General features: G+C 38.2%; 1 protein-coding gene across 5 annotated transcripts in view; it reads left to right on the top strand.

Annotated features, from left to right (window-relative positions):
* The window catches only part of LOC128687325 (lachesin), a 249,369-nt gene that overhangs the window by 209,823 nt on the left and 14,454 nt on the right, over positions 1-25,092 (top strand). For all 5 annotated transcript variants that reach the window (XM_070092915.1, XM_070092963.1, XM_070093052.1 and 2 more), the window contains exon 4: positions 22,722-22,932. In XM_070092915.1, the coding sequence (XP_069949016.1) occupies positions 22,722-22,932 (211 nt within the window). The remainder of the gene's footprint in view (positions 1-22,721; positions 22,933-25,092) is intronic.

The raw sequence follows: 25,092 nt of genomic DNA, 5'->3' as shown, positions 1-25,092 counted from the left end.
GTGTTTACAGTGAAACATATAAGTGAACAGTATTTAGATAAGGCTAAAGAGGTCTTTGTGGTATTTATGCATTTGGAAAAGGCGTATGACAGGGTGGATAGGGAGGCAATGTGGCAGATGTTGCAGGTGTATGGTGTAGGAGGTAGGTTACTGAAAGCAGTGAAGAGTTTTTACGAGGATAGTGAGGCTCAAGTTAGAGTATGTAGGAAAGAGGGAGATTATTTCCCAGTAAAAGTAGGCCTTAGACAAGGATGTGTGATGTCACCGTGGTTGTTTAATATATTTATAGATGGGGTTGTAAGAGAAGTAAATGCGAGGGTCTTCGCAAGAGGCGTGGAGTTAAAAGATAAAGAATCACACATAAAGTGGGAGTTGTCACAGTTTCTCTTTGCTGACGACACTGTGCTCTAGGGAGATTCTGAAGAGATGTTGCAGAGATTGGTGGATGAATTTGGTAGGGTGTGCAAAAGAAGAAAATTAAAAGTTAATACAGGAAAGAGTAAGGTTATGAGGATAACAGAAGATTAGGTGATGAAAGATTGGATATCAGATTGGAGGGAGAGAGTATGGAGGAGGTGAATGTATTCAGATATTTGGGAGTGGACGTGTCAGCGGATGGGTCTATGAAAGATGAGATGAATCATAGAATTGATGAGGGGAAAAGGGTGAGTGGTGCACTTAGGAGTCTGTGGAGACAAAGAACTTTGTCCTTGGAGGCAAAGAGGGGAATGTCTGAGAGTATAGTTTTACCAACGCTCTTATATGGGTGTGAAGCATGGGTGATGAATGTTGCAGAGAGGAGAAGGCTGGAGGCAGTGGAGATGTCGTGTCTGAGGGCAATGTGTGGTGTGAATATAATGCAGAGAATTTGTAGTTTGGAAGTTAGGAGGAGGTGCGGGATTGCCAAAACTGTTGTCCAGAGGGCTGAGGAAGGGTTGTTGAGGTGGTTCGGACATGTAGAGAGAATGGAGAGAAACAAAGTGACTTCAAGAGTGTATCAGTCTGTAGTGGAAGGAAGGCGGGGTAGGGGTCGGCCTAGAAAAGGTTGGAGAGAGGGGGTAAAGGAGGTGTTGTGTTCGAGGGGCTTGGACTTCCAGCAGGCATGCGTGAGCGTGTTTGATAGGAGTGAATGGAGACAAATGGTTTTTAATACTTGACGTGCTGTTGGAGTGTGAGCAACGTAACATTTATGAGGGGGTTCAGGGAAACCGGCAGGCCGGACTTGAGTCCTGGAGATGGGAAGTACAGTGCCTGCACTCTGAAGGAGGGGTGTTAATGTTGCAGTTTAAAAACTGTAGTGTAAAGCACCCTTTTGGCAAGACAGTGATGGAGTGAATGATGGTGAAAGTTTTTCTTTTTCGGGCCACCCTGCCTTGGTGGGAATCGGCCAGTGTGATAATAATAAAAAATAAAATTGTAGTAGGTTGGTAGACAGCAACCACCCAGGGAGGAACTACCGTCCTGCCAAGTGAGTGTAAAACGGAAACCTGTAATTGTTTTACATGATGGTAGGATTGCTGGTGTCTTTTGTCTGTCTCATAAAAATGCAAGATTTCACGTACGTCTTGCTACTTCTACTTACACTTAGGTTACACTACACATACATGTACATGTTTATTTATACACACTCATCTGAGTTTTCTTTGATTTTATCTTAATAGTTCTTGGTCTTATTACTTTTCCTTTTATATCCATGGGGAAGTGGAATAAGAATCTTTCCTCCGTAAGCCATGCGTGTTGTAAAAGTCAACTAAAATGCCGGGAACAATGGGCTAGTAACCCCTTTTCATGTAATAATTACTAAAAAGAATAAGATGAAGAAAATTGTCAAAGTGGGAAATCTGAATGTGCGTGGATGTTGTGCAAATGATAAGAAAGAGATGATTGTGGATGTTATGAATGAGAAGAAGCTGGATGTCCTGGCTTTAAGTGAAACAAAGCTGAAGGGGGTAGGAGAGTTTCAGTGGAGAGGAATAAATGGGATTAGGTCAGGGGTTTCAAATAGAGTTAGAGCTAAAGAAGGTGTAGTAATAATGTTGAAGGATAAGTTGTGGCAAGAAAAGAGGGAACGTAAATGTATTAATTCAATGATTATGTGGAGTAAAATAAAGGTTGGATGTGAAAAGTGGGTTATAGTAAGCGTATATGCAGCTGGAGAAGAGAGAAGTGTAGAGGAGAGAGAGAGATTTTGGGAAATGTTGAGTGAATGCATGGGGAGTTTTGAACCAATTGTGAGAGTAATGGTGGTTGGGGATTTCAATGCTAAAGTGGGTAAAAATGTTGTGGAGGGAGTAGTAGGTAAATTTGGGGTGCCAGGGGTAAATGAAAATGGGGAGCCTTTAATTGAGCTATGTGTAGAAAGAGGTTTAGTAATAAGTAATACATATTTTATGAAGAAGAGGATGAATAAATATACAAGGTATGATATAGCACGTAATGAAAGTAGTTTGTTAGATTATGTATTGGTGGATAAATGGTTGATGGGTAGGCTCCAGGATGTACACGTTTATAGAGGGGCAACTGACATATCGGATCATTATTTAGTTGTAGCTACAGTTAGAGTAAGAGGTAGATGGGAAAAGAGGAAAATGGCAACAACAAGTAAGAGGGAGGTGAGAGTGTATAAACTAAGGGAGGAGGATGTTCGGGTTGAGATATAAGCAACTATTGGCAGAAAGGTGGACTGGTGCAAGTATGAGCAGCGGGGAAGGGGGGGTTGAAGAGGGTTGGAATAGTTTTAAAAATGCAGTATTAGAATGTGGGGCAGAAGTTTGTGGTTATAGGAGGGTGGGTGCAGGAGGAAAGAGAAGTGATTGGTGGAATGATGAAGTAAAGGTTGTGATAAAAGATAAAAGTTAGCTTATGAGAGGTTTTTACAAAGCAGAAGTGTTATAAGAAGAGTAGAGTATATGAAGAGTAAAAGAAAGGTGAAGAGAGTGGTGAGAGAGTGCAAAAGGAGAGCAGATGATAGAGGGGAGAGGCACTGTCAAGAAATTTTAATGAAAATAAGAAAAATTTTTGGAGTGAGTTAAACAAGTTAAGAAAGTAGGGAACAAATGGATTTGTCAGTTAAAAACAGAGTTGGGGAGTTAGTAGATGGGGAGATGGAGGTTTTGGGTAGATGGCGAGAATATTTTGAGGAACTTTTAAATGTCGACGATGAAAGGGAGGTCGTAATTTCATGCACTGGACAGGGAGGTATACCATCTTTTAGAAGTGAAGAAGAACAGGATGTGAGTGTGGGGGAGGTGCGTGAGGCATTACGTAGAATGAAAGGGGGTAAAGCAGCTGGAACTGACGGGATCATGACAGGAGTGTTAAAAGCAGGGGGGATATAGTGTTGGAGTGGTTGGTATTTTTGTTTAATAAATGTATGAAAGAGGGGAAGGTACCTAGAGATTGGCGGAGAGCATGTATAATCCCTTTATATAAAGGGAAGGGGTACAAAAGAGATTGTAAAAATTATAGAGGAATAAGTTTACGGAGTATACCAGGAAAAGTGTACGGTAGGGTTATAATGGAAAGAATTAGAGGTAAGACAGAATGTAGGATTGCGGATGAGCAAGGAGGTTTTAGAGTGGGTAGGGGATGTGTAGATCAAGTGTTTACACTGAAGCATATATGTGAACAGTATTTAGATAAAGGTAGGGAAGTTTTTATTGCATTTATGCCCCTCAAGGAAGGTTCCTTGATGTTGGTGAGGGGCTCTTGATTTAGGGAATTGGATCTGTGCTCCAGTTCCCCGAATTAAGCCTGAATGCCTTCCACATCCCCACCCCCCCGGTGCTGTATAATCCTCTGGGTTTAGCGCTTCCCCCTTGATTATATTAATTGCATTTATGGATTTAGAAAAGGCATATGATAGAGTGGATAGAGGAGCAATGTGGCAGATGTTGCAAGTATATGGAATAGGTGTAAAGAGTTTTTATGAGGATAGTGAGGCTCAGGTTAGGGTGTGTAGAAGAGAGGGAGACTACTTCCCGGTAAAAGTAGGTCTTAGACAGGGATGTGTAATGTCACCATGGTTGTTGAATATATTTATAGATGGGGTTGTAAAAGAAGCAAATGCTAGGGTGTTCGGGAGAGGGGTGGGATTAAATTATGGGGAATCAAATGCAAAATGGGAATTGACATAGTTGCTTTTTGCTGATGATACTGTGGTTATGGGAGATTCTAAAGTGTGTAAAGGTAGAAAAGAGTAAGGTGATAAGGTTATCAAATGATTTAGATAAAGAAAAATTGGATATCAAATTGGGGAGGAGGAGTATGGAAGAAGTGAATGTTTTCAGATACTTGGGAGTTGACGTGTCAGCGGATGGATTTATGAAGGATGAGGTTAATCATAGAATTGATGAGGGAAAAAAGGTGACTGGTGCGTTGAGGTATATGTGGAGACAAAAAGCATTATCTATGGTGGCAAAGAAGGGAATATGTGAAAGTATAGTAGAACCAACACTCTTATATGGGTGTGAAGCTTGGGTTGTGAACGCAGCAGCGAGGAGGCGGTTGGAGGCAGTGGAGATGTCCTGTCTAAGGGCAATGTGTGGTGTAAATATTATGCAGAAAATTCGGAGTGCGGAAATTAGGAGAAGGTGTGGAGTTAATAAAAGTATTAGTCAGAGGGCAGAAGAGGGGTTGTTGAGGTGATTTGGTCATTTAGAGAGAATGAATCAAAGTAGAATGACATGGAGAGCATTTAAATCTGTAGGGGAAGGAAGGCGGGGTAGGGGTCGTCCTCGAAAATGTTGAAAGGAAGGGGTAAGGGAGGTTTTGTGGGCAAGGGGCTTGGACTTCCAGCAGGCGTGCGTGAGCGTGTTCGATAGGAGTGAATGGAGACGAATGGTATTTAGGACCTGACGATCTGTTGGAGTGTGAGCAGGGTAATATATAGTGAAGGGATTCAGGGAAACCGGTTATTTTTATATATTGGGACTTGAGTCCTTGAAATGGGAAATACAATGCCTGCACTCTAAAGGAGGGGTTCGGGATATTGACGGTTTGGAGGGATCTGTTGTGTATCTTTATACGTATATGCTTCTAAGCTGTTGTGTTCTGAGCACCTCTGCAAAAACAGTGATTATGTGTGAGTGAGGTGAAAGTGTTGAATGATGATGAAAGTATTTTTTGGGGGGGATTTTCTTTCTTTTTGGGTCACCCTGCCTCGGTGGGAGACGGCCGATTTGTTAAAAAAAAAATTCATATGTATATATATATATATATATATATATATATATATATATATATATATATATATATATATATATATATATATATATATATATATATATACATATGTATATATATATATATATATATATATATATATATATATATATATATATATATATATATATATATATATATATATATATATTTTTTTTTTTTTTCAACAAGTCGGCCGTCTCCCACCGAGGCAGGGTGACCCAAAACAGAAAGAAAATCCCCAAAAAGAAAATACTTTCATCATCATTCAACACTTTCACCACACTCGCACATTATCATTGTTTTTGCAGAGGTTCTCAGAACACAACAGTCTAGAAGCATACACATATAAAGATACACAACATATCCCTCCAAACTGCCAATATCCCAAACCCCTCCTTTAAAGTGCAGGCATTGTACTTCCCATTTCCAGGACTCAAGTCCGACTATATGAAAATAACCGGTTTCCCTGAATCCCTTCACTAAATATTACCCTGCTCACACTCCAACAGATCGTCAGGTCCCAAGTACCATTCGTCTCCATTCACTCCTATCTAACACGCTCACGCACGCTTGCTGGAAGTCCAAGCCCCTTGCCCACAAAACCTCCTTTACCCCCTCTCTCCAACCCTTTCGAGGACGACCCCTACCCCGCCTTCCTTCCCCTATAGATTTATATGCTTTCCATGTCATTCTACTTTGATCCATTCTCTCTAAATGACCAAACCACCTCAACAACCCCTCTTCTGCCCTCTGACTAATACTTTTATTAGCTCCACACCTTCTCCTAATTTCCACACTCCGAATTTTCTGCATAATATTTACACCACACATTGCCCTTAAACAGGACATCTCCACTGCCTCCAACCGTCTCCTTGCTGCTGCATTTACCACCCAAGCTTCACACCCATATAAGAGTGTTGGTACTACTATACTTTCATACATTCCCTTCTTTGCCTCCATAGATAACGTTTTTTGACTCCACATATACCTCAACGCACCACTCACCTTTTTTCCCTTATCAATTCTATGATTAACCTCATCTTTCATAAATCCATCCGCCGACACGTCAACTCCCAAGTATCTGAAAACATTCACTTCTTCCATACTCCTCCTCCCCAATTTGATATCCAATTTTTCTTTATCTAAATCATTTGACACCCTCATCACCTTACTCTTTTCTATGTTCACTTTCAACTTTCTACCTTTACACACATTCCCAAACTCATCCACTAACCTTTGCAATTTTTCTTTAGAATCTCCCATAAGCACAGTATCATCAGCAAAAAGTAACTGTGTCATTTCCCATTTTGAATTTGATTCCCCAAAATTTAATCCCACCCCTCTCCCGAACACCCTAGCATTTACTTCCTTTACAACCCCATCTATAAATATATTAAACAACCATGGTGACATTACACATCCCTGTCTAAGACCTACTTTTACCAGGAAGTAGTCTCCCTCTCTTCTACACACCCTAACCTGAGCCTCACTATCCTCATAAAAACTCTTTACAGCATTTAATAACTTACCACCTATTCCATATACTTGCAACATCTGCCACATTGCTCCTCTATCCACTCTATCATATACCTTTTCTAAATCCATAAATGCAATAAAAACTTCCCTACCTTTATCTAAATACTGTTCACATATATGCTTCAATGTAAACACTTGATCTACACATCCCATACCCACTCTGAAACCTCCTTGCTCATCCGCAATCCTACATTCTGTCTTACCTCTAATTCTTTCAATTATAACCCTACCGTACACTTTTCCTGGTATACTCAGTAAGCTTATTCCTCTATAATTTTTACAGTCTCTTTTGTCCCCTTTCCCTTTATATAAAGGGACTATACATGCTCTCCGCCAATCCCTAGGTACCTTCCCCTCTTTCATACATTTATTAAACAAAAGTACCAACCACTCCAACACTATATCCCCCCCTGCTTTTAACATTTCTGACATGATCCCATCAGTTCCAGCTGCTTTACCCCCCTTCATTTTACGTAATGCTTCACGTACCTCCCCCATAATATATATATATATATATATATATATATATATATATATATATATATATATATATATATATATATATATATATATATATATATATATATATATTATTCCTAATTCATATGATACTTATCATCTGATTCATTTCCCATGGCAGCTGTGAATGATTATCAATAATTTAAATTCCTTTATAATGCTGTAATTGACTTGTAAACGCAGTTCATAAGCAGCTACAGAAAACTGCATATTTTTTTACATTTTCTGGTGTTCCTTGCCCTTTTTGGTGGAATTTCTTCATTTGATAAGCAAGGTTTTCTATTGTCGTGAAAAATACCTTCTTCATTTTTCCTTCTCCTCCTCCCTTCCTTCTTCTTATCTTTCTTTTTCTCCTTTTTCTTCTTCTTTCTTCTTCTTCTTCGTCTCCTCCTTCTTCTTCTTCTTCCTGTCTGCTAACATGCTCCTCATCAGTACTAAAGCATCGTACAACCCATAATTTAAGTTCGTTATAATTTTGCCTCGCAGGCACTATGTTATTAGGAAATTCAGGGAATTACTGCCCGCTAAGTATATATTAAAATTAATTAATTTTCTTTACTAAAACAACAATGCTTTTATTATTATTATTATTATTATTATTATTATTATTATTATTATTATTATTATTATTATTATTATTAGTAGTAGTAGTAGTAGTAGTAGTAGCAGTAGTAGTAGTAGCAGCAGCAGTAGCAGCAGCAGCAGTAACAGCAGCAGCAGCAGTAATAGTAGTAATAGTGTTAGTAGTAGTAGAGTAATAATAATAATAACAGGAACAACAACAATAATATTAATAATAATAATAATAATAATAATAATAATAATAATAATAATAATAATAATAATAATAATAATAATAATAATAATAAAAGTTGTAGTAGTAATAATATCAGTGGTCAGTGAGTCAATAAATTTTGTCACAATATGCAGTAAAATATAAATAAGCAATAAACATGACATATAACACTGCATAACACAAATACAATGCAAACAGAACTTAGCATTCCACAACTGTTCAGAGGTAAATAAACATACCTCCTGTGCTCACATGCTTCTACATCCAATATTTCCTTATTTCAAAATCTATGTCAAAAATTTTATATCACAACGTAATTTAGATTGAGAAAATAAATTTTTATTAAGAGATAAACTTGAACTGAGAAATAAGTTAAGTGCTGGTGACTGCTAGATAAACATGCCTCTTGTTGGAGTTAATTACATTTAGATTATATTATTTGCAAATTACTTTCGAATTTGTACGGTTTTTAATGAAAAGTTGGGAAAGGCATGACAAATTATTTCCTTATTTTATAAGTGGGTAAATGTGATTAACATTGCCGGATTCCTATTAGTCAATGATTTGAAATACGTAGTTTGTAATAAGGCAACGTAACGCTTAATTAAAAACGTATTACACAAACGTGCAGCCTTTTTTCTCTACTGCAAGTTGGTACATAAGACATTTTTTTTCCTATGGATTGAAAAGGGCAGCATCAGAAGTGCTAAAATATTAATCCCTCAACAATCAATCAAATTAATCCTATTAAAATTTCTAGAAACTTAATTAAATTTTACATTAAACACATTTACTCTTATTTCCGCTTTAATACCTAGAAAATCACTTTGCATGTAATGATTTAAATATGTATTATACCAGATGAATTCCTGTTGGTTGACTGTATTACCTTCATTATTACTTTCCTTGGTATTTTCATGAAATATAATTTATTTTGATTTGCTTCTGTTATTTTGCAACATTCGTTCTCTGAATTAATCAAGTATCCATGATAGTCTATGTTTTTCTTTTTCCTTTTGCTTCTGAAAATAAATGGTATAAAATACCGACACAATGGAAACATAAACACATATGCAGTTTAATGTGATCCTTTAATGACAACGTTTCGCCCACACAGTGGGTTTTTTCAAGTCACAAACAGGTCTGTTTGTGACTTGTAAAAGCCCACTGTGTGGGCGAAACGTTGTCATTAAAGGATCACATTAAACTGCATATGTGTTTGTTTCCCTTTTGCTTCTGTTTCATCCTCCAAACTTCCTTCAAATTTCCGTTTGTAACTGGAGAACGCCTCGTCCAATTGGCTTCAAACCGCACTGAGAGGAGGGTTCATACAACTGCTAGCACAAGCAGGTGTCCTTATATGATTTAGGCTATGTAGTCTCTTCTTGAAATTTTGTCCCCCTGCGATAACCCAAGTCCCCCTTACCCCCTCCCCCCCCGAAGTACTTCATTCAATAAGATGTTTCGTAATTAGAAGAGAGCTGGGATTGTTATTGGAGTGTGTAGGTATCGTCTGGAAAATTTTATGTGAAAAATAGTCTGAAATATTTTCCCCTCGTTAAATTATGCTCAATACCATTAAATATACCTTTTATGAACGGCTTATTTATTTAACATCTGATGGAGCTTTCAGAGAGGATTCAGTTCAATAAATTTATTTTATGTAGCTGCAGATTTATCTATATAATAAAATAATTATAGAAAACAGTGCACTCTGTGATAACTGAAAACACTTCTTCCGATAACCTTCAAATTTTAGCGTTAGTTTTTTTTTACGAATGCAAAATTCGCCTTGTTATTCTGTTCCACTGGTATCGATATGTCAGTTTTACTAATTAAATTGTGATATGGGTATCCGTTCAATAACTAAATGATGTTTCTTTTAAATATTAATGCTGAGGCATTCAATAACAAGGATGATGCCTCCATTACACTACTCAGTGCGGATTCAAATTTGAAATTTTGTTGGCGTGATTAACAAAATCTGGAATTTTTATAACCACGGCAATTACTGGAGAATGACTTCTCCGACAGGCTTCAACCTTCTAGTTTTTATGGCCTTTAGTTAATGGCTGGCATTTAATTCGAGTTGTGTTAATTGTGATTTGCCAATTTTATTAAATAAATTGGTTTCCATGCCATACTGCAACTAAAAATTGCCTCTTTTGATCGGCTTCAAACACTAAACGGGTATATCTTAATGGGAAATATTTTTGTATTGAATTTGGGCGGTGTAGGAGCCAATACACCAGATTTTTTGTAAATTATATCAAATTGGACTTGCTTTAAAAGCAAATTGAAATATTTTTTCCTTGTTCAGCTGGACAAATATTTTAACTAGAATATACACGAGAAAAAAAAAGAGAACTTTTTTCTAAATATAAGTTCACAGAGCCCTTAAACATCCCATTTTCGTGCGGCATTATGCCAGAGCCGGTCATATCGTTAGGTAGAGTGTTCCTGTCATCCACTGACTTTCCCCAAAGCTTTTGTTTATAACTTCTGAAAGAGAAATTCCTCTATTATCAAGCAAACGCCCCAGAATAAAGTGGTCCTCTTGTCACATGACTATGACAGATTCATGGAAGCAGCCAATGATCTTCCAGTAAGACAAAACACCAAACAAGAGCAGTTAGTAGATGGTCTAGTACTGTTAACAAATTGCCCATAATCAATATGTAACATCCATTTTTAATAAATTGAAACAAATTAATTGAAAATAATGCAGTTTGTAGCAGTAATAGTAGTAGCAGTAGTAGTAGTAAAATCAAAGAATAAATTTTCATGTAGAATATTTATGTCCTCATATATATATATATATATATATATATATATATATATATATATATATATATATATATATATATATATATATATATATATATATATATATATATGTCGTGCCGAATATGTAAAACTGGTCAATTAGCAAGAACTCATTTAAAATTAAGTCCTTTCTAAAAATTTCTCTTATACGTTTAAAGATATATTTTTTTCATTAATGTTAATGTAAAAAAAATTAATTTTGCACCAAAAGAATCTTAGAAAACTTACCTAACCTTATTATAACAAGAAAAATTTATTTCAGCCTAACCCAACTAAATATATTTTAGATTTGTTTACAGTAATTTAATACTAAACAAACACAGTGAAATATATTTTTTTCGTTAGGTTCAGAATGATTATGGCGAAATTATTGCATACACAAATTTTCACTTGTCCTATATGGCAAGATGAACGTTGATATTTAAGCCAAGATTGCAAATTCTGCCTATTCGGCACGACATATATATATATATATATATATATATATATATATATATATATATATATATATATATATATATATATATATATATATATATATATATATATATGTATATATATATATATGTCGTGCCGAATATGTAAAACTGGTCAATTAGCAAGAACTCATTTAAAATTAAGTTCTTTCTATAATTTTCTCTTATACGTTTAAAGATATATTTTTTCATTAATGTTAATGTATTTCTAATATATTTCTAATGGCCTCAGTCAGCCAGGGTCATTCATTTCTATTTCCTTCATGATGCTAGATAACTTTTAACATGTCTTCACCTCAGAACTATTGTAACATCTCTTCTCAGCCTCTTGCTTCAGATCCCTTCATGACAGGAGAGGAGGGATGGGGGGAGGAAGAAGGGTGTCTTCGTGCTGTGGAAGGGCTTTAGATACGAAGAATTGGAGATGTCCCTCCCCTTCCCTGGTCCGAACCTGATTGCATCTTGTTAGCCATGCACTATATGACCCCTATGAGTTTATCGCTTCCTTTGGAATGTAATAATAATAATAATAATAATAATAATAATAATAATAATAATAATAATAATAATAATAATAATAATAATAATGATAATAATAATAAAAATATGATAATAGCAATAATGTAAATAATAATAATAATAATAATAATAATAATAATAATGGTAATAATAACAATAAAAATAATAATAATAACAGCAATAATGTAAATAATAATAATAATAATAATAATAATAATAATAATAATAATAATAATAATAATAATAATAATAATCTTCAACTTCTGCTTAAACAAATATTTTGAAAACATGTTCTTATTACATTTACTGGGAAGCGCTAAATCTGTAAGAGTTATACACTACCTGGGGAATGGGAAGTAATCAGATTTGATCCAACAAATGGGAGGGGGGGGGGAAGTAGCTCCAAATTCTTGGATCAAAAGCTCTTCACTAGCATCTCACGACAGAAATTGTATTTCTCAAGTCAAGTTTACATTAAACTAAGAAAATGTTCATGAAAAAAGTGTATCATTCACTGATGAGACGTCAAAGGCAGAATATTGTATTACTTTCATTTCAGTAAATATTTTCTTGATTCCTGGGTGTTGTGTTCACTGCGCCGGTATAAACAGGCTTCACACTGGAATAAACAAGCTTCACACTGGAATAAACAAGCTTCACACTGGAAAAAACAGGCTTCACACTGGAAAAAACAGGCTTCACACTGGAATAAACAGGTTTCACGCTGGAATAAACAGGCTTCACACTGGAATAAACAGGTTTCACATTGGAATAAACATGCTTCACACTGGAAAAAACAGGCTCCACACTGGAATAAACAGGTTTCACACTGGAATAAACAGGCTTCACACTGGAATAAACAAGCTTCACACTGGAATAAACAGGCTTCACACTGGAATAAACAAGCTTCACACTGTAAAGTAAAAGGACACAAGTGCAACTAATGTGACATTTATTGTGGCAACGTTTCGCTCTCCAGGAGCTTTATCAAGCCATTACAAACAATACATGGACACAGAGGGTATATAAAGGCTCAGAGTGAGGTGAATACTAGTGAGGTACCATTTCGATGTTCACTAGTGGTAGTAGTAGTAGTAGTAGTAGTGGTAGTGACAAAAGTAATACAATATGGTAGAGCAATTAATTCGTACATGAGTAAAAGGATATAAAAGCTATTACTTGGGTAACATAAAAATAGGTTGGACAAATATAAACTGGAATGAGGCAGGTTGTTTCAGTGTTCACTCTCTGTGCTTTGTGTAGTATAACAGGAGAGACTATGTGATGGCAGGGTTTACTGTTTTCAGGAGGATTCTTGCTAAGACTTCGGAGATGGTGAAGCTGCCGTTGTTTTGTTTAATTGTATTCGAAACAGCGATCAGTGCTGATTCAAGGCACTTGCGTGTGCGGAAATTAGTTTCTTTTATCACTAATTGGGCGTCTCTGAATTTCATAAGATGATTGGTGGAATTTCGGTGTTGTACACAGGCGTTGTTTAAGTTGTCGTTCCTACATGCGTATATGTGTTCATTGAGGCGGGTGTCGAGGTTTCTTGCTGTTTCACCTACGTAGATCTTGTCACAGCCTCCACAGGGTATAGTGTAAACTCCTGCATTGACTGGTTCGTGGTGCTTGGGTTTTGTCCTGGTTAGATCCTTTATTGAAGTGGTAGAAGCGATGGCGACTCTGGTGTTAGCTTGTGAAAGTACTTTTGAGACGTTTAGTGCAACCTGGCTGTTGGGAAGAATTATAACTTTGTTGGGAGCGGTGTTGATGCGTGGAGAATTGATGATCTGAAGAGCTCTTTTCTTGCAGTCTTTGATGAAAAAAGGAGGAAATTGTAACTCAGTGAATGTTTGGTGAATGTAAGTACATTCCTCGTCAAGAAACTCAGGACTACAAATTCGGTATGCTCTTAGGAAAAACCCGATGATGATGCCTCTTTTGGTCTTGGTATCTTGACTGGAATAGAAGTGTGTGAGATCATTTTTATTGGTGGGTTTCCGATAAACTTGAAATCTTAGGTTGTTGTCTACTTTGTGAATGAGGACGTCGAGGAAAGGTAGCTTGTCATTGGACTCTTCTTCTAGTGTAAACTGAATCGCTGGTTCAACTGCGTTGAGCCTTGCCTGAAGATCCCGTACATCAAAACGTTTTGGAGTTATTACGAGGACATCGTCCACGTAACGTAACCAAGTGACGCTTGAAGGGATGATGTTGGCGAAGTGTTCGGACTTTAGGTGTTCCATGTATAAGTTGGCTAGGACGGCACTTATTGGGGACCCCATTCCCATGCCGTAGGTTTGTTTGTAGAGCTTGTTATTGAAGGAAAAACAGTTGAAGTTAACACAGAGTTCAATCAAGTCAACAAAATCTCCGGGAGGTAAAGGAAGATTAAGGTCCTGGTTGACTTTACGTCGTAGAACCTCGATGGCTTTTTTGGTAGGTACTTTTGTGAAGAGGGAAGTCACATCCAAACTGCACCCCTTCTCTCCAGCTACCCAAGCTTACTTAACTGAATGTGCCGAAGAACTTTCTAACATCGCTAAGGAAACCTTTGAAACTGCAAGGAATATGAGGGCCAATCTTCAGATTGACCAACACACTGCTGAGCATATTCTCAGCACAGTCACCACAGCTAACCTCCAACAGAAGATCAAACTCAATCGCAAACTTCAGTACCTCTGCACTAACAGTCGATGGAAGGAAATGGGACGCGAATCCCTGATAAACAACTTATCGTCACGCACCTTAACCGACTACGAGAAACAAGCACTGAGTCTGGGACTCAAATTTACCACCAACATACGCAAACCTAACTATCAACTCAATCTTGTCACCAGGAACCATAGACACAGTGACAGCAACTTCCAGAAGGGTTATATACAGGGCCTTCTCACTGCAGCTTTATGTGAACCTTCTTCTTCTAATCTTCCTAGAAGATACATCACTGCCCTTAAGGACCTCGCCAACGACCCCAACATTATCGTCACCACCGCCGACAAAGGAGGTGGAGTCGTCATACTCAACACCAGTGACTACAACACTAAAATGATGGACCTTTTGAATGATCAATCTACATACGAACCCATCAGCACTCAACAGTGGGAGACGCTCACCAAAGACTTTCTATACAAAACCAGACAAATACTCAAACGCACTAGAGAAGGGAAGAAACTTCTGTACTTGTTACCAAGCAACCCTAAACCAGCACACATGTATGGTTTACCCAAGACCCATAAACACAATATTCCTCTCAGACCAATCACGTCAGGAATAGGCAGTGCTCCACACAAACTAGCCGGAGTTCTTGCCAAACATCTTTCCTGCCTTCTGGGGACCATCAGCCCCGCTCATCTTAAACACTCAGGCGACCTTCTCAACCGCATCCGTAACCTCTCCATCCGTAACAAGAAACTAAGCAGTTTGGATGTGACTTCCCTCTTCACAAAAGTACCTACCAAAAAAGCCATCGACGTAAAGTCAACCAGGACCTTAATCTTCCTTTACCTCCCGGAGATTTTGTTGACTTGATTGAACTCTGTGTTAACTTCAACTGTTTTTCCTTCAATAACAAGCTCTACAAACAAACCTACGGCATGGGAATGGGGTCCCCAATAAGTGCCGTCCTAGCCAACTTATACATGGAACACCTAGAGTCCGAACACTTCGCCAACATCATCCCTTCAAGCGTCACTTGGTTACGTTACGTGGACGATGTCCTCGTAATAACTCCAAAACGTTTTGATGTACGGGATCTTCAGGCAAGGCTCAACGCAGTTGAACCAGCGATTCAGTTTACACTAGAAGAAGAGTCCAATGACAAGCTACCTTTCCTCGACGTCCTCATTCACAAAGTAGACAACAACCTAAGATTTCAAGTTTATCGGAAACCCACCAATAAAAATGATCTCACACACTTCTATTCCAGTCAAGATACCAAGACCAAAAGAGGCATCATCATCGGGTTTTTCCTAAGAGCATACCGAATTTGTAGTCCTGAGTTTCTTGACGAGGAATGTACTTACATTCACCAAACATTCACTGAGTTACAATTTCCTCCTTTTTTCATCAAAGACTGCAAGAAAAGAGCTCTTCAGATCATCAATTCTCCACGCATCAACACCGCTCCCAACAAAGTTATAATTCTTCCCAACAGCCAGGTTGCACTAAACGTCTCAAAAGTACTTTCACAAGCTAACACCAGAGTCGCCATCGCTTCTACCACTTCAATAAAGGATCTAACCAGGACAAAACCCAAGCACCACGAACCAGTCAATGCAGGAGTTTACACTATACCCTGTGGAGGCTGTGACAAGATCTACGTAGGTGAAACAGCAAGAAACCTCGACACCCGCCTCAATGAACACATATACGCATGTAGGAACGACAACTTAAACAACGCCTGTGTACAACACCGAAATTCCACCAATCATCTTATGAAATTCAGAGACGCCCAATTAGTGATAAAAGAAACTAATTTCCGCACACGCAAGTGCCTTGAATCAGCACTGATCGCTGTTTCGAATACAATTAAACAAAACAACGGCAGCTTCACCATCTCCGAAGTCTTAGCAAGAATCCTCCTGAAAACAGTAAACCCTGCCATCACATAGTCTCTCCTGTTATACTACACAAAGCACAGAGAGTGAACACTGAAACAACCTGCCTCATTCCAGTTTATATTTGTCCAACCTATTTTTATGTTACCCAAGTAATAGCTTTTATATCCTTTTACTCATGTACGAATTAATTGCTCTACCATATTGTATTACTTTTGTCACTACCACTACTACTACTACTACTACTACCACTAGTGAACATCGAAATGGTACCTCACTAGTATTCACCTCACTCTGAGCCTTTATATACCCTCTGTGTCCATGTATTGTTTGTAATGGCTTGATAAAGCTCCTGGAGAGCGAAACGTTGCCACAATAAATGTCACATTAGTTGCACTTGTGTCCTTTTACTTTACATATTGTCGGTAATTCTACCAACTTTATTACAAGCTTCACACTGGAATAAACATGCTTCACACTGGAAAAAACAGGCTTCACACTGGAAAAAACAGGCTTCACACTGGAATAAACAGGTTTCACGCTGGAATAAACAGGCTTCACACTGGAATAAACAGGTTTCACATTGGAATAAACATGCTTCACACTGGAAAAAACAGGCTCCACACTGGAATAAACAGGTTTCACACTGGAATAAACAGGCTTCACACTGGAATAAACAGGCTTCACACTGGAATAAACAGGCTTCACACTGGAATAAACAGGCTTCACACTGGAATAAACAGGCTTCACACTGGAAAAAACAGGCTTCACACTGGAAAAAACAGGCTTCACACTGGAATAAACAGGTTTCACACTGGAATAAACAGGCTTCACACTAGAATAAACAGGCTTCGCACTGGAATAAACAGGTTTCACACTGGAATAAACAGGCTTCACACTGGAATAAACAGGCTTCGCACTGGAATAAACAGGCTTCACACTGGAATAAACAGGCTTCACACTGGAATAAACAGGCTTCACGCTGGAATACACAGGCTTCACACTGGAATAAACAGGCTTCACACTGGCATAAACAGGCTTCACACTTGAATAAACAGGCTTCACACTGGAATAAACAGGCTTCACACTGGAATACACAGGCTTCACTGGTATAAACAGGCTTCAAACTGGTATAAACAGGCTTCACACTGATATAAACACGCTTCATACTGGAATAAACAGGCTTCACACTGGTATAAACTGGCCTCACTTTGCCGGCATCACAGTCTTCACCTAATACCACAGGGTTTACACGGCCAGTAATCAAGGGCTTCACACTGCTAGCATCAGAAGCTACACATGGCCATCTCTAAAGGCTTGACACTCCCAACATGAAAGGCTTCACACTACCAGTATCAAAGGCTTCACACTACCAGTATCAAAGGCTTCACACTGTCAGTATCAAAGGCTTCACACTGCCAGTATCAAAGGCTTCACACTGCCAGTATCAAAGGCTTCACACTGTCAGTACCAGAGACTACACATGGCCACCATCAAAGGCTTCACGAGGTTTGAATCAAAGGTTTTACAAGAGATTTAATTTGTTTGTTTTTTATTTAATGTACTACTGTGAGTGTAACCGACCAGAATAATAGTTGCTTCCTTTGTCACTACGCTGGAGTTTATGTGAATTATAGCTGAGAGATATATATATATATATATATATATATATATATATATATATATATATATATATATATATATATATATATATATATATATATATATATATATATATACATATATATATATATATATATATATATATATATATATATATATATATATATATATATATGGGAGAAAGCCTGGGCCCACCAGATGTGAAATAGTTTCTACCAATCGACAGATGATTCAGACTATTAGTGCTGTTTTACCAGGAGCACGAGCCATTGATCCAGCCAATAGCACTCTCCTTGGCGCTCCTGTTGGGTCCAATGCCATCTATCTGATCCTACATTTATTGTCTTGTCTGAGGATGAGGGTCCCCAGTAAAGTTCTAGAGGTGGTACCTTCCTCTATATATATATATATATATATATATATATATATATATATATATATATATATATATATATATATATATATATATACATATATATATATATATATATATATATATATATATATATATATATATATATATATATATATATATATATATATATATATTATGTGGATTATGTGGAGTAAAGTAAAGATTGGATGTGAAAAGTGGGTTATAGTAAGCGTGTATGCACCTGGAGAAGAGAGAAGTGTAGAGGAGAGAGAGAGATTCTGGGAAATGTTGAGTGAATGCGTGGGGAGTTTTGAATCAAGTGTGAGAGTAATGGTGGTTGGGGATTTCAATGCTAAAGTGGGTAAAAATGTTATGGAGGGAGTAGTAGGTAATTTTGGGGTGCCAGGGGTAAATGTAAATAGGGAGCCTTTAATTGAGCTATGTGTAGAAAGAAATTTGGTAATAAGTAATACATATTTTATGAAAAAGAGGATAAATAAATATACAAGGTATGATGTAGCACGTAATGAAAGTAGTTTGTTAGATTATGTATTGGTGGATAAAAGGTTGATGGGTAGGCTCCAGGATGTACATGTTTATAGAGGGGCAACTGATATATCGGATCATTATTTAGTTGTAGCTACAGTTAGAGTAAGAGGTAGATGGGAAAAGAGGAAGGTGGAAACAACAAGTAAGAGGGAGGTGAAAGTGTATAAACTAAGGGAGGAGGAAGTTCGGGCGAGATATAAGCGACTATTGGCAGAAAGGTGGGCTAGTGCAAAGATGAGTAGTGGGGGGGTTGAAGAGGGTTGGAATAGTTTTAAAAATGCAGTATTAGAATGTGGGGCAGAAGTTTGTGGTTATAGGAGGGTGGGGGCAGGAGGAAAGAGGAGTGATTGGTGGAATGATGAAGTAAAGGGTGTGATAAAAGAGAAAAAGGTAGCTTACGAGAGGTTTTTACAAAGCAGAAGTGTTATAAGAAGAGCAGAGTATATGGAGAGTAAAAGAAAGGTGAAGAGAGTGGTGAGAGAGTGCAAAAGGAGAGCAGATGAAAGAGTGGGAGAGGCACTGTCAAGAAATTTTAATGAAAATAAGAAAAAATTTTGGAGTGAGTTAAACAAGTTAAGAAAGCCTAGGGAAAGTATGGATTTGTCAGTTAAAAACAGAGTAGGGGAGTTAGTAGATGGGGAGAGGGAGGTATTAGGTAGATGGCGAGAATATTTTGAGGAACTTTTAAATGTTAAGGAAGAAAGGGAGGCGGTAATTTCATGCATTGGCCAGGGAGGTATACCATCTTTTAGGAGTGAAGAAGAGCGGAATGTAAGTGTGGTGGAGGTACGTGAGGCATTACGTAGAATGAAAGGGGGTAAAGCAGCTGGAACTGATGGGATCATGACAGAAATGTTAAAAGCAGGGGGGGATATAGTGTTGGAGTGGTTGGTACTTTTGTTTAATAAATGTATGAAAGAGGGGAAGGTACCTAGGGATTGGCGGAGAGCATGTATAGTCCCTTTATATAAAGGGAAAGGGGACAAAAGAGATTGTAAAAATTATAGAGGAATAAGTTTACTGAGTATACCAGGAAAAGTATACGGTAGGGTTATAATTGAAAGAATTAGAGGTAAGACAGAATGTAGAATTGCGGACGAGCAAGGAGGCTTCAGAGTGGGTAGGGGATGTGTAGATCAAGTGTTTACATTGAAGCATATATGTGAACAGTATTTAGATAAAGGTAGGGAAGTTTTTATTGCATTTATGGATTTAGAAAAGGCATATGATAGAGTGGATAGAGGAGCAATGTGGCAGATGTTGCAAGTATATGGAATAGGTGGTAAGTTACTAAATGCTGTAAAGAGCTTTTATGAGGATAGTGAGGCTCAGGTTAGGGTGTGTAGAAGAGAGGGAGAATACTTCCCAGTAAAAGTAGGTCTTAGACAGGGATGTGTAATGTCACCATGGTTGTTTAATATATTTATAGATGGGGTTGTAAAAGAAGTAAATGCTAGGGTGTTCGGGAGAGGGGTGGGATTAAATTATGGGGAATCAAATTCAAAATGGGAATTGACACAGTTACTTTTTGCTGATGATACTGTGCTTATGGGAGATTCTAAAGAAAAATTACAAAGGTTAGTGGATGAGTTTGAGAATGTGTGTAAAGGTAGAAAGTTGAAAGTGAACATAGAAAAGAGTAAGGTGATGAGGGTATCAAATGATTTAGATAAAGAAAAATTGGATATCAAATTGGGGAGGAGGAGTATGGAAGAAGTGAATGTTTTCAGATACTTGGGAGTTGACGTGTCGGCGGATGGATTTATGAAGGATGAGGTTAATCATAGAATTGATGAGGGAAAAAAGGTGAGTGGTGCGTTGAGGTATATGTGGAGTCAAAAAACGTTATCTATGGAGGCAAAGAAGGGAATGTATGAAAGTATAGTAGTACCAACACTCTTATATGGATGTGAAGCTTGGGTGGTAAATGCAGCAGCGAGGAGACGGTTGGAGGCAGTGGAGATGTCCTGTCTAAGGGCAATGTGTGGTGTAAATATTATGCAGAAAATTCGGAGTGTGGAAATTAGGAGAAGGTGTGGAGTTAATAAAAGCATTAGTCAGAGGGCAGAAGAGGGGTTGTTGAGGTGGTTTGGTCATTTAGAGAGAATGGATCAAAGTAGAATGACATGGAAAGCATATAAATCTATAGGGGAAGGAAAGAGGGGTAGGGGTCGTCCTCGAAAGGGTTGGAAAGAGGGGGTAAAGGAGGTTTTGTGGGTGAGGGGCTTGGACTTCCAGCAAGCGTGCATGAGCGTGTTAGATAGGAGTGAATGGAGACGAATGATACTTGGGACCTGACGATCTGTTGGAGTGTGAGCAGGGTAATATTTAGTGAAGGGATTCAGGGAAACCGGTTATTTTCATATAGTCGGACTTGAGTCCTGGAAATGGGAAGTACAATGCCTGCACTTTAAAGGAGGGGTTTGGGATATTGGCAGTTTGGAGGGATATGTTGTGTATCTCTATACGTATATGCTTCTAAACTGTTGTATTCTGAGCACCTCTGCAAAAGCAGTGATAATGTGTGAGTGTGGTGAAAGTGTTGAATGATGATGAAAGTATTTTTCTTTTTGGGGATTTTCTTTCTTTTTTTTTGGGTCACCCTGCCTCGGTGGGAGACGGCCGACTTGTTGAAAAAAAAAAAAAAAAAAAAAAAATATATATATAAATATATATATAATATATATATATATATATATATATATATATATATATGTATATATATATATATATATATATATATATATACATATATATATATATATATATATATATATATATATATATATATATATATATATATATGTATATATATATATATATACATACATATATATATATATATATATATATATATATATATATATATATATATATATATATATATATATATATATATATATATATATATATTAGAATAGCTTACAGATATATGTAATCTCAGTTTTTTTTTAGTATGATGCTGCATGTAACTCTAAGACATTATCCTAAACATCAGTGTTCCGTTCTAATTTATAATGTGGCCATGTTAGCTCCTATGTATAATGCATGGGTTGGTCATGTTGTCTGTTCTAGGTGCTTAGTAGTGTTTACTGATTACATTAATCTTTCTCAAGACTTTGTATTAGGTTGATAATTACATTGTACGCAACTTGAGTGTGTATTAAACAAACTCAGGTGTTGCACATGCGAGTTGTTCACCATGGGGCGAGAAGGCGTACTGCAGTGATCCTTCCCTAATTTTGTCAACACATATATATGAGCACAAATCCCATAACCATAGCACATTTTCCCTTGCACTACTTTCTCTCAATTCAATGTAATGGTAACTCCGACCCTGCTGTAATGAATCACTTGAAGCAGACGTAGTCATGAACCCATAATGGAATGTTTCACGATAGCAACCTCTATAATTGGATTAAAGTTAAGCGTCTCTGAAATGAAGATATGTTCATCAACAATATCTTCATCTTGCTCCTGAAATCTTCCATTTCAGGCTAACAGGGTTCATTACCTAATGTATGAATCCCATCCTGTATTATGAAATATGACATGAGAAACACAGGTAACTTTTATTCCCAGTATAATAACCATATTATAGCTTAGACTGACACTAAATTGATGCTTGCTCCAAGGAATCGGCGCGCCTCCAGAGGACTGGAATGCCTTCTCACACTGACTGAGCACACATGGGACCTCGTAACCCACTAATCCCTTTCATTCGCATCTTGCAGGTGTCATGGGTGAGGAACAGGGACGCACACATCCTCTCAGTGGACCGGTACACTTTCATCAATGATGCTCGCTTTGCTGCGTGGCATGAGGCAGTCACTAACACCTGGACGCTGCAGGTCAAGTTTGTCGAGGAGTTAGACGCTGGACGCTACGAGTGCCAGGTCTCCACCGAGCCTAAGATGAGCCACTTCGTCCAGCTCATTGTTGTCTGTGAGTATGGAGGTTTGTGCGGGTGTGTGTGTGTGTGTGTGTGTGTGTGTGTGTGTGTGTGTGTGTGTGTGACAGAGAGAGAGAGAGAGAGAGAAGGAGACTAAATATATTTTTTATAACGTGTCCTTATTCAATGAGCGATAGGCGCATTTTTCACTTCTTGTTAAAAAAAAAAATGGATTGGTGAATAGAGACAGGATTTTTGGTTGAAAACCCAGAGATGATTTGCCCACAGCAGACCCTGCTTTGGAAGAAGAAGTAAACATCTCTAACAGGGAGGAAGGAAGGAAGGATGAATGCAGGTGCTATTGATCCTGGTTCTTATCATGGTAGTCACATTTTCACCAAATATAATTTCAAATTATTGCCCTGGATGCCACCCTTCACAGTACTCGCTCCCATTCTATTCCTCACCCTCATATCTGTCATAGACAGACATATGAGCCATACCTCTGTGTCTTCCTTTGCGGCTGACACCCGAATTGCCAGGACAGTGACCTCCATCGAAGACACCGCCAGACTCCAAGCGGACATCAACCAAATCTTCAAATGGGCCACTCAAAATAATATAAGGTTCAATGAAGAGAAATTTCAACTACTCAGATATGGAAAACTTGAGGAAATTATAACTGTATCAGGGAACCTGGAGTTTACCTGGAGAGGGTTTCGGAGGTCAACGCCCCCGCGGCCCGGTCTGAGACCAGGCCTCGTGGTGGATCAGGGTCTGATCAACCAGGCTGTTACTGCTGGCCTCACGGAAGCTGACGTACGAACCACAGCCCGGTTGGTCAGGTACTGACTTAGGTGCCTGTCCAGTGCCTTCTTGAAGACAGCCAGAGGTCTTATGTATGCTGGGAGGCAACTGAATAGTCTTGGGCCCCGGACACTTATTGTGTTGTCTCTCAGTGTACTCGTGGCGCCCCTGCTTTTCATCGGGGGAATGTTGCATCTCCTGCCGAGTCTTTTCCTTTCATATGAAGTGATTTTCGTGTGCAGGTTGGGTATACAACAAATTTTAACTATACAGTAGAACGAAAAAGTAATGTGAAGGACCTGGGAGCGATAATGTCAGAGGATCTCCCCTTCAAAGACCACAACAATGTATCTACCGCATCTGCTAAGAAAATGATAGGATGGATAATGAAAACCTTCAAAACTAGGGACGCCAAGCCCATGATGATTCTCTTCAAGTCGCTTGTTCTCTCTAGGCTGGAATACTGCTGTACACTAACTGCCCCCTTCAAGGCAGGCGAAATTACTGATTTGGAGAATGTACAATAAACTTTCACGGCACACACAAGTACGATAAAGCATCTAAATTACTGGGAACAGTTGAAGTCCCTTGATTTGTATTCCCTAGAACTTAGGCGAGAGAGATACATGCTAATATACACTTGGAAAATTCTAGAGGGATTAGTACCAAACTTACACGCGAAAATCACTCCCTATAAAAGCAAAAGACTCGGCAGGAGATGCAACATTCCCCGATGAAAAGCAGGGACGCCACGAATATATTGAGACACAACACAATAATTGTCAGGGGCCCAAGATTGTTCAACTGCTTCCCAGCATACATAAGGGGGATTACCAATAGACCCCTGGCTGTCTTCAAGAAGGCTCTGGATAAGCACCTAAAGCCAGTACCTGACCAGCTGGACTGTGGTTCGTACGTCAGTTTGCGTGCGGCCAGCAGTAACGGCCTGGTTGATCAGACCTCATCCACCACGAGGCCTGGTCTCAGACCGAGCCACGGGGGCGTTGACCCCCGGAACTCTCTCCAGGTATACTCCAGGTATGGTAACATCCTATGTTGCATCAATGAATATTTCAACCCTATATATAACCAATCAAAAGGGATAACGTACTTCTTTATAAGACTGCATTTGTTATAACGACCATGTATGCTGCACGCTTCTTAGTCCAATCACTTCTGATGTAAAAAGCATCTTCAGTAAATTGCTTCTTATAAAACCAATGTCTCGAGTAATCACTAGCTATAACGACCACTCCTAGAGTGAATGCGTGTAATAACCTCTACTTGAATTTTTTTTCTCTCTCCACACTCATCGAAATCACACCCACAATCAACTCCCACATTCCCACCATTAATTCAGACACCCACACAAATTTCACACTGTTGTCATTCACTCCTAGACCAAC

This window comes from Cherax quadricarinatus, chromosome 1 (assembly GCF_038502225.1).
Source record: "Cherax quadricarinatus isolate ZL_2023a chromosome 1, ASM3850222v1, whole genome shotgun sequence".
Classification (NCBI taxonomy): Eukaryota; Metazoa; Arthropoda; class Malacostraca; order Decapoda; family Parastacidae; genus Cherax; species Cherax quadricarinatus.
The sequence above is the reverse complement of the archived record's forward strand: the minus strand, read 5'-3'. Positions and strand labels throughout refer to the sequence as shown.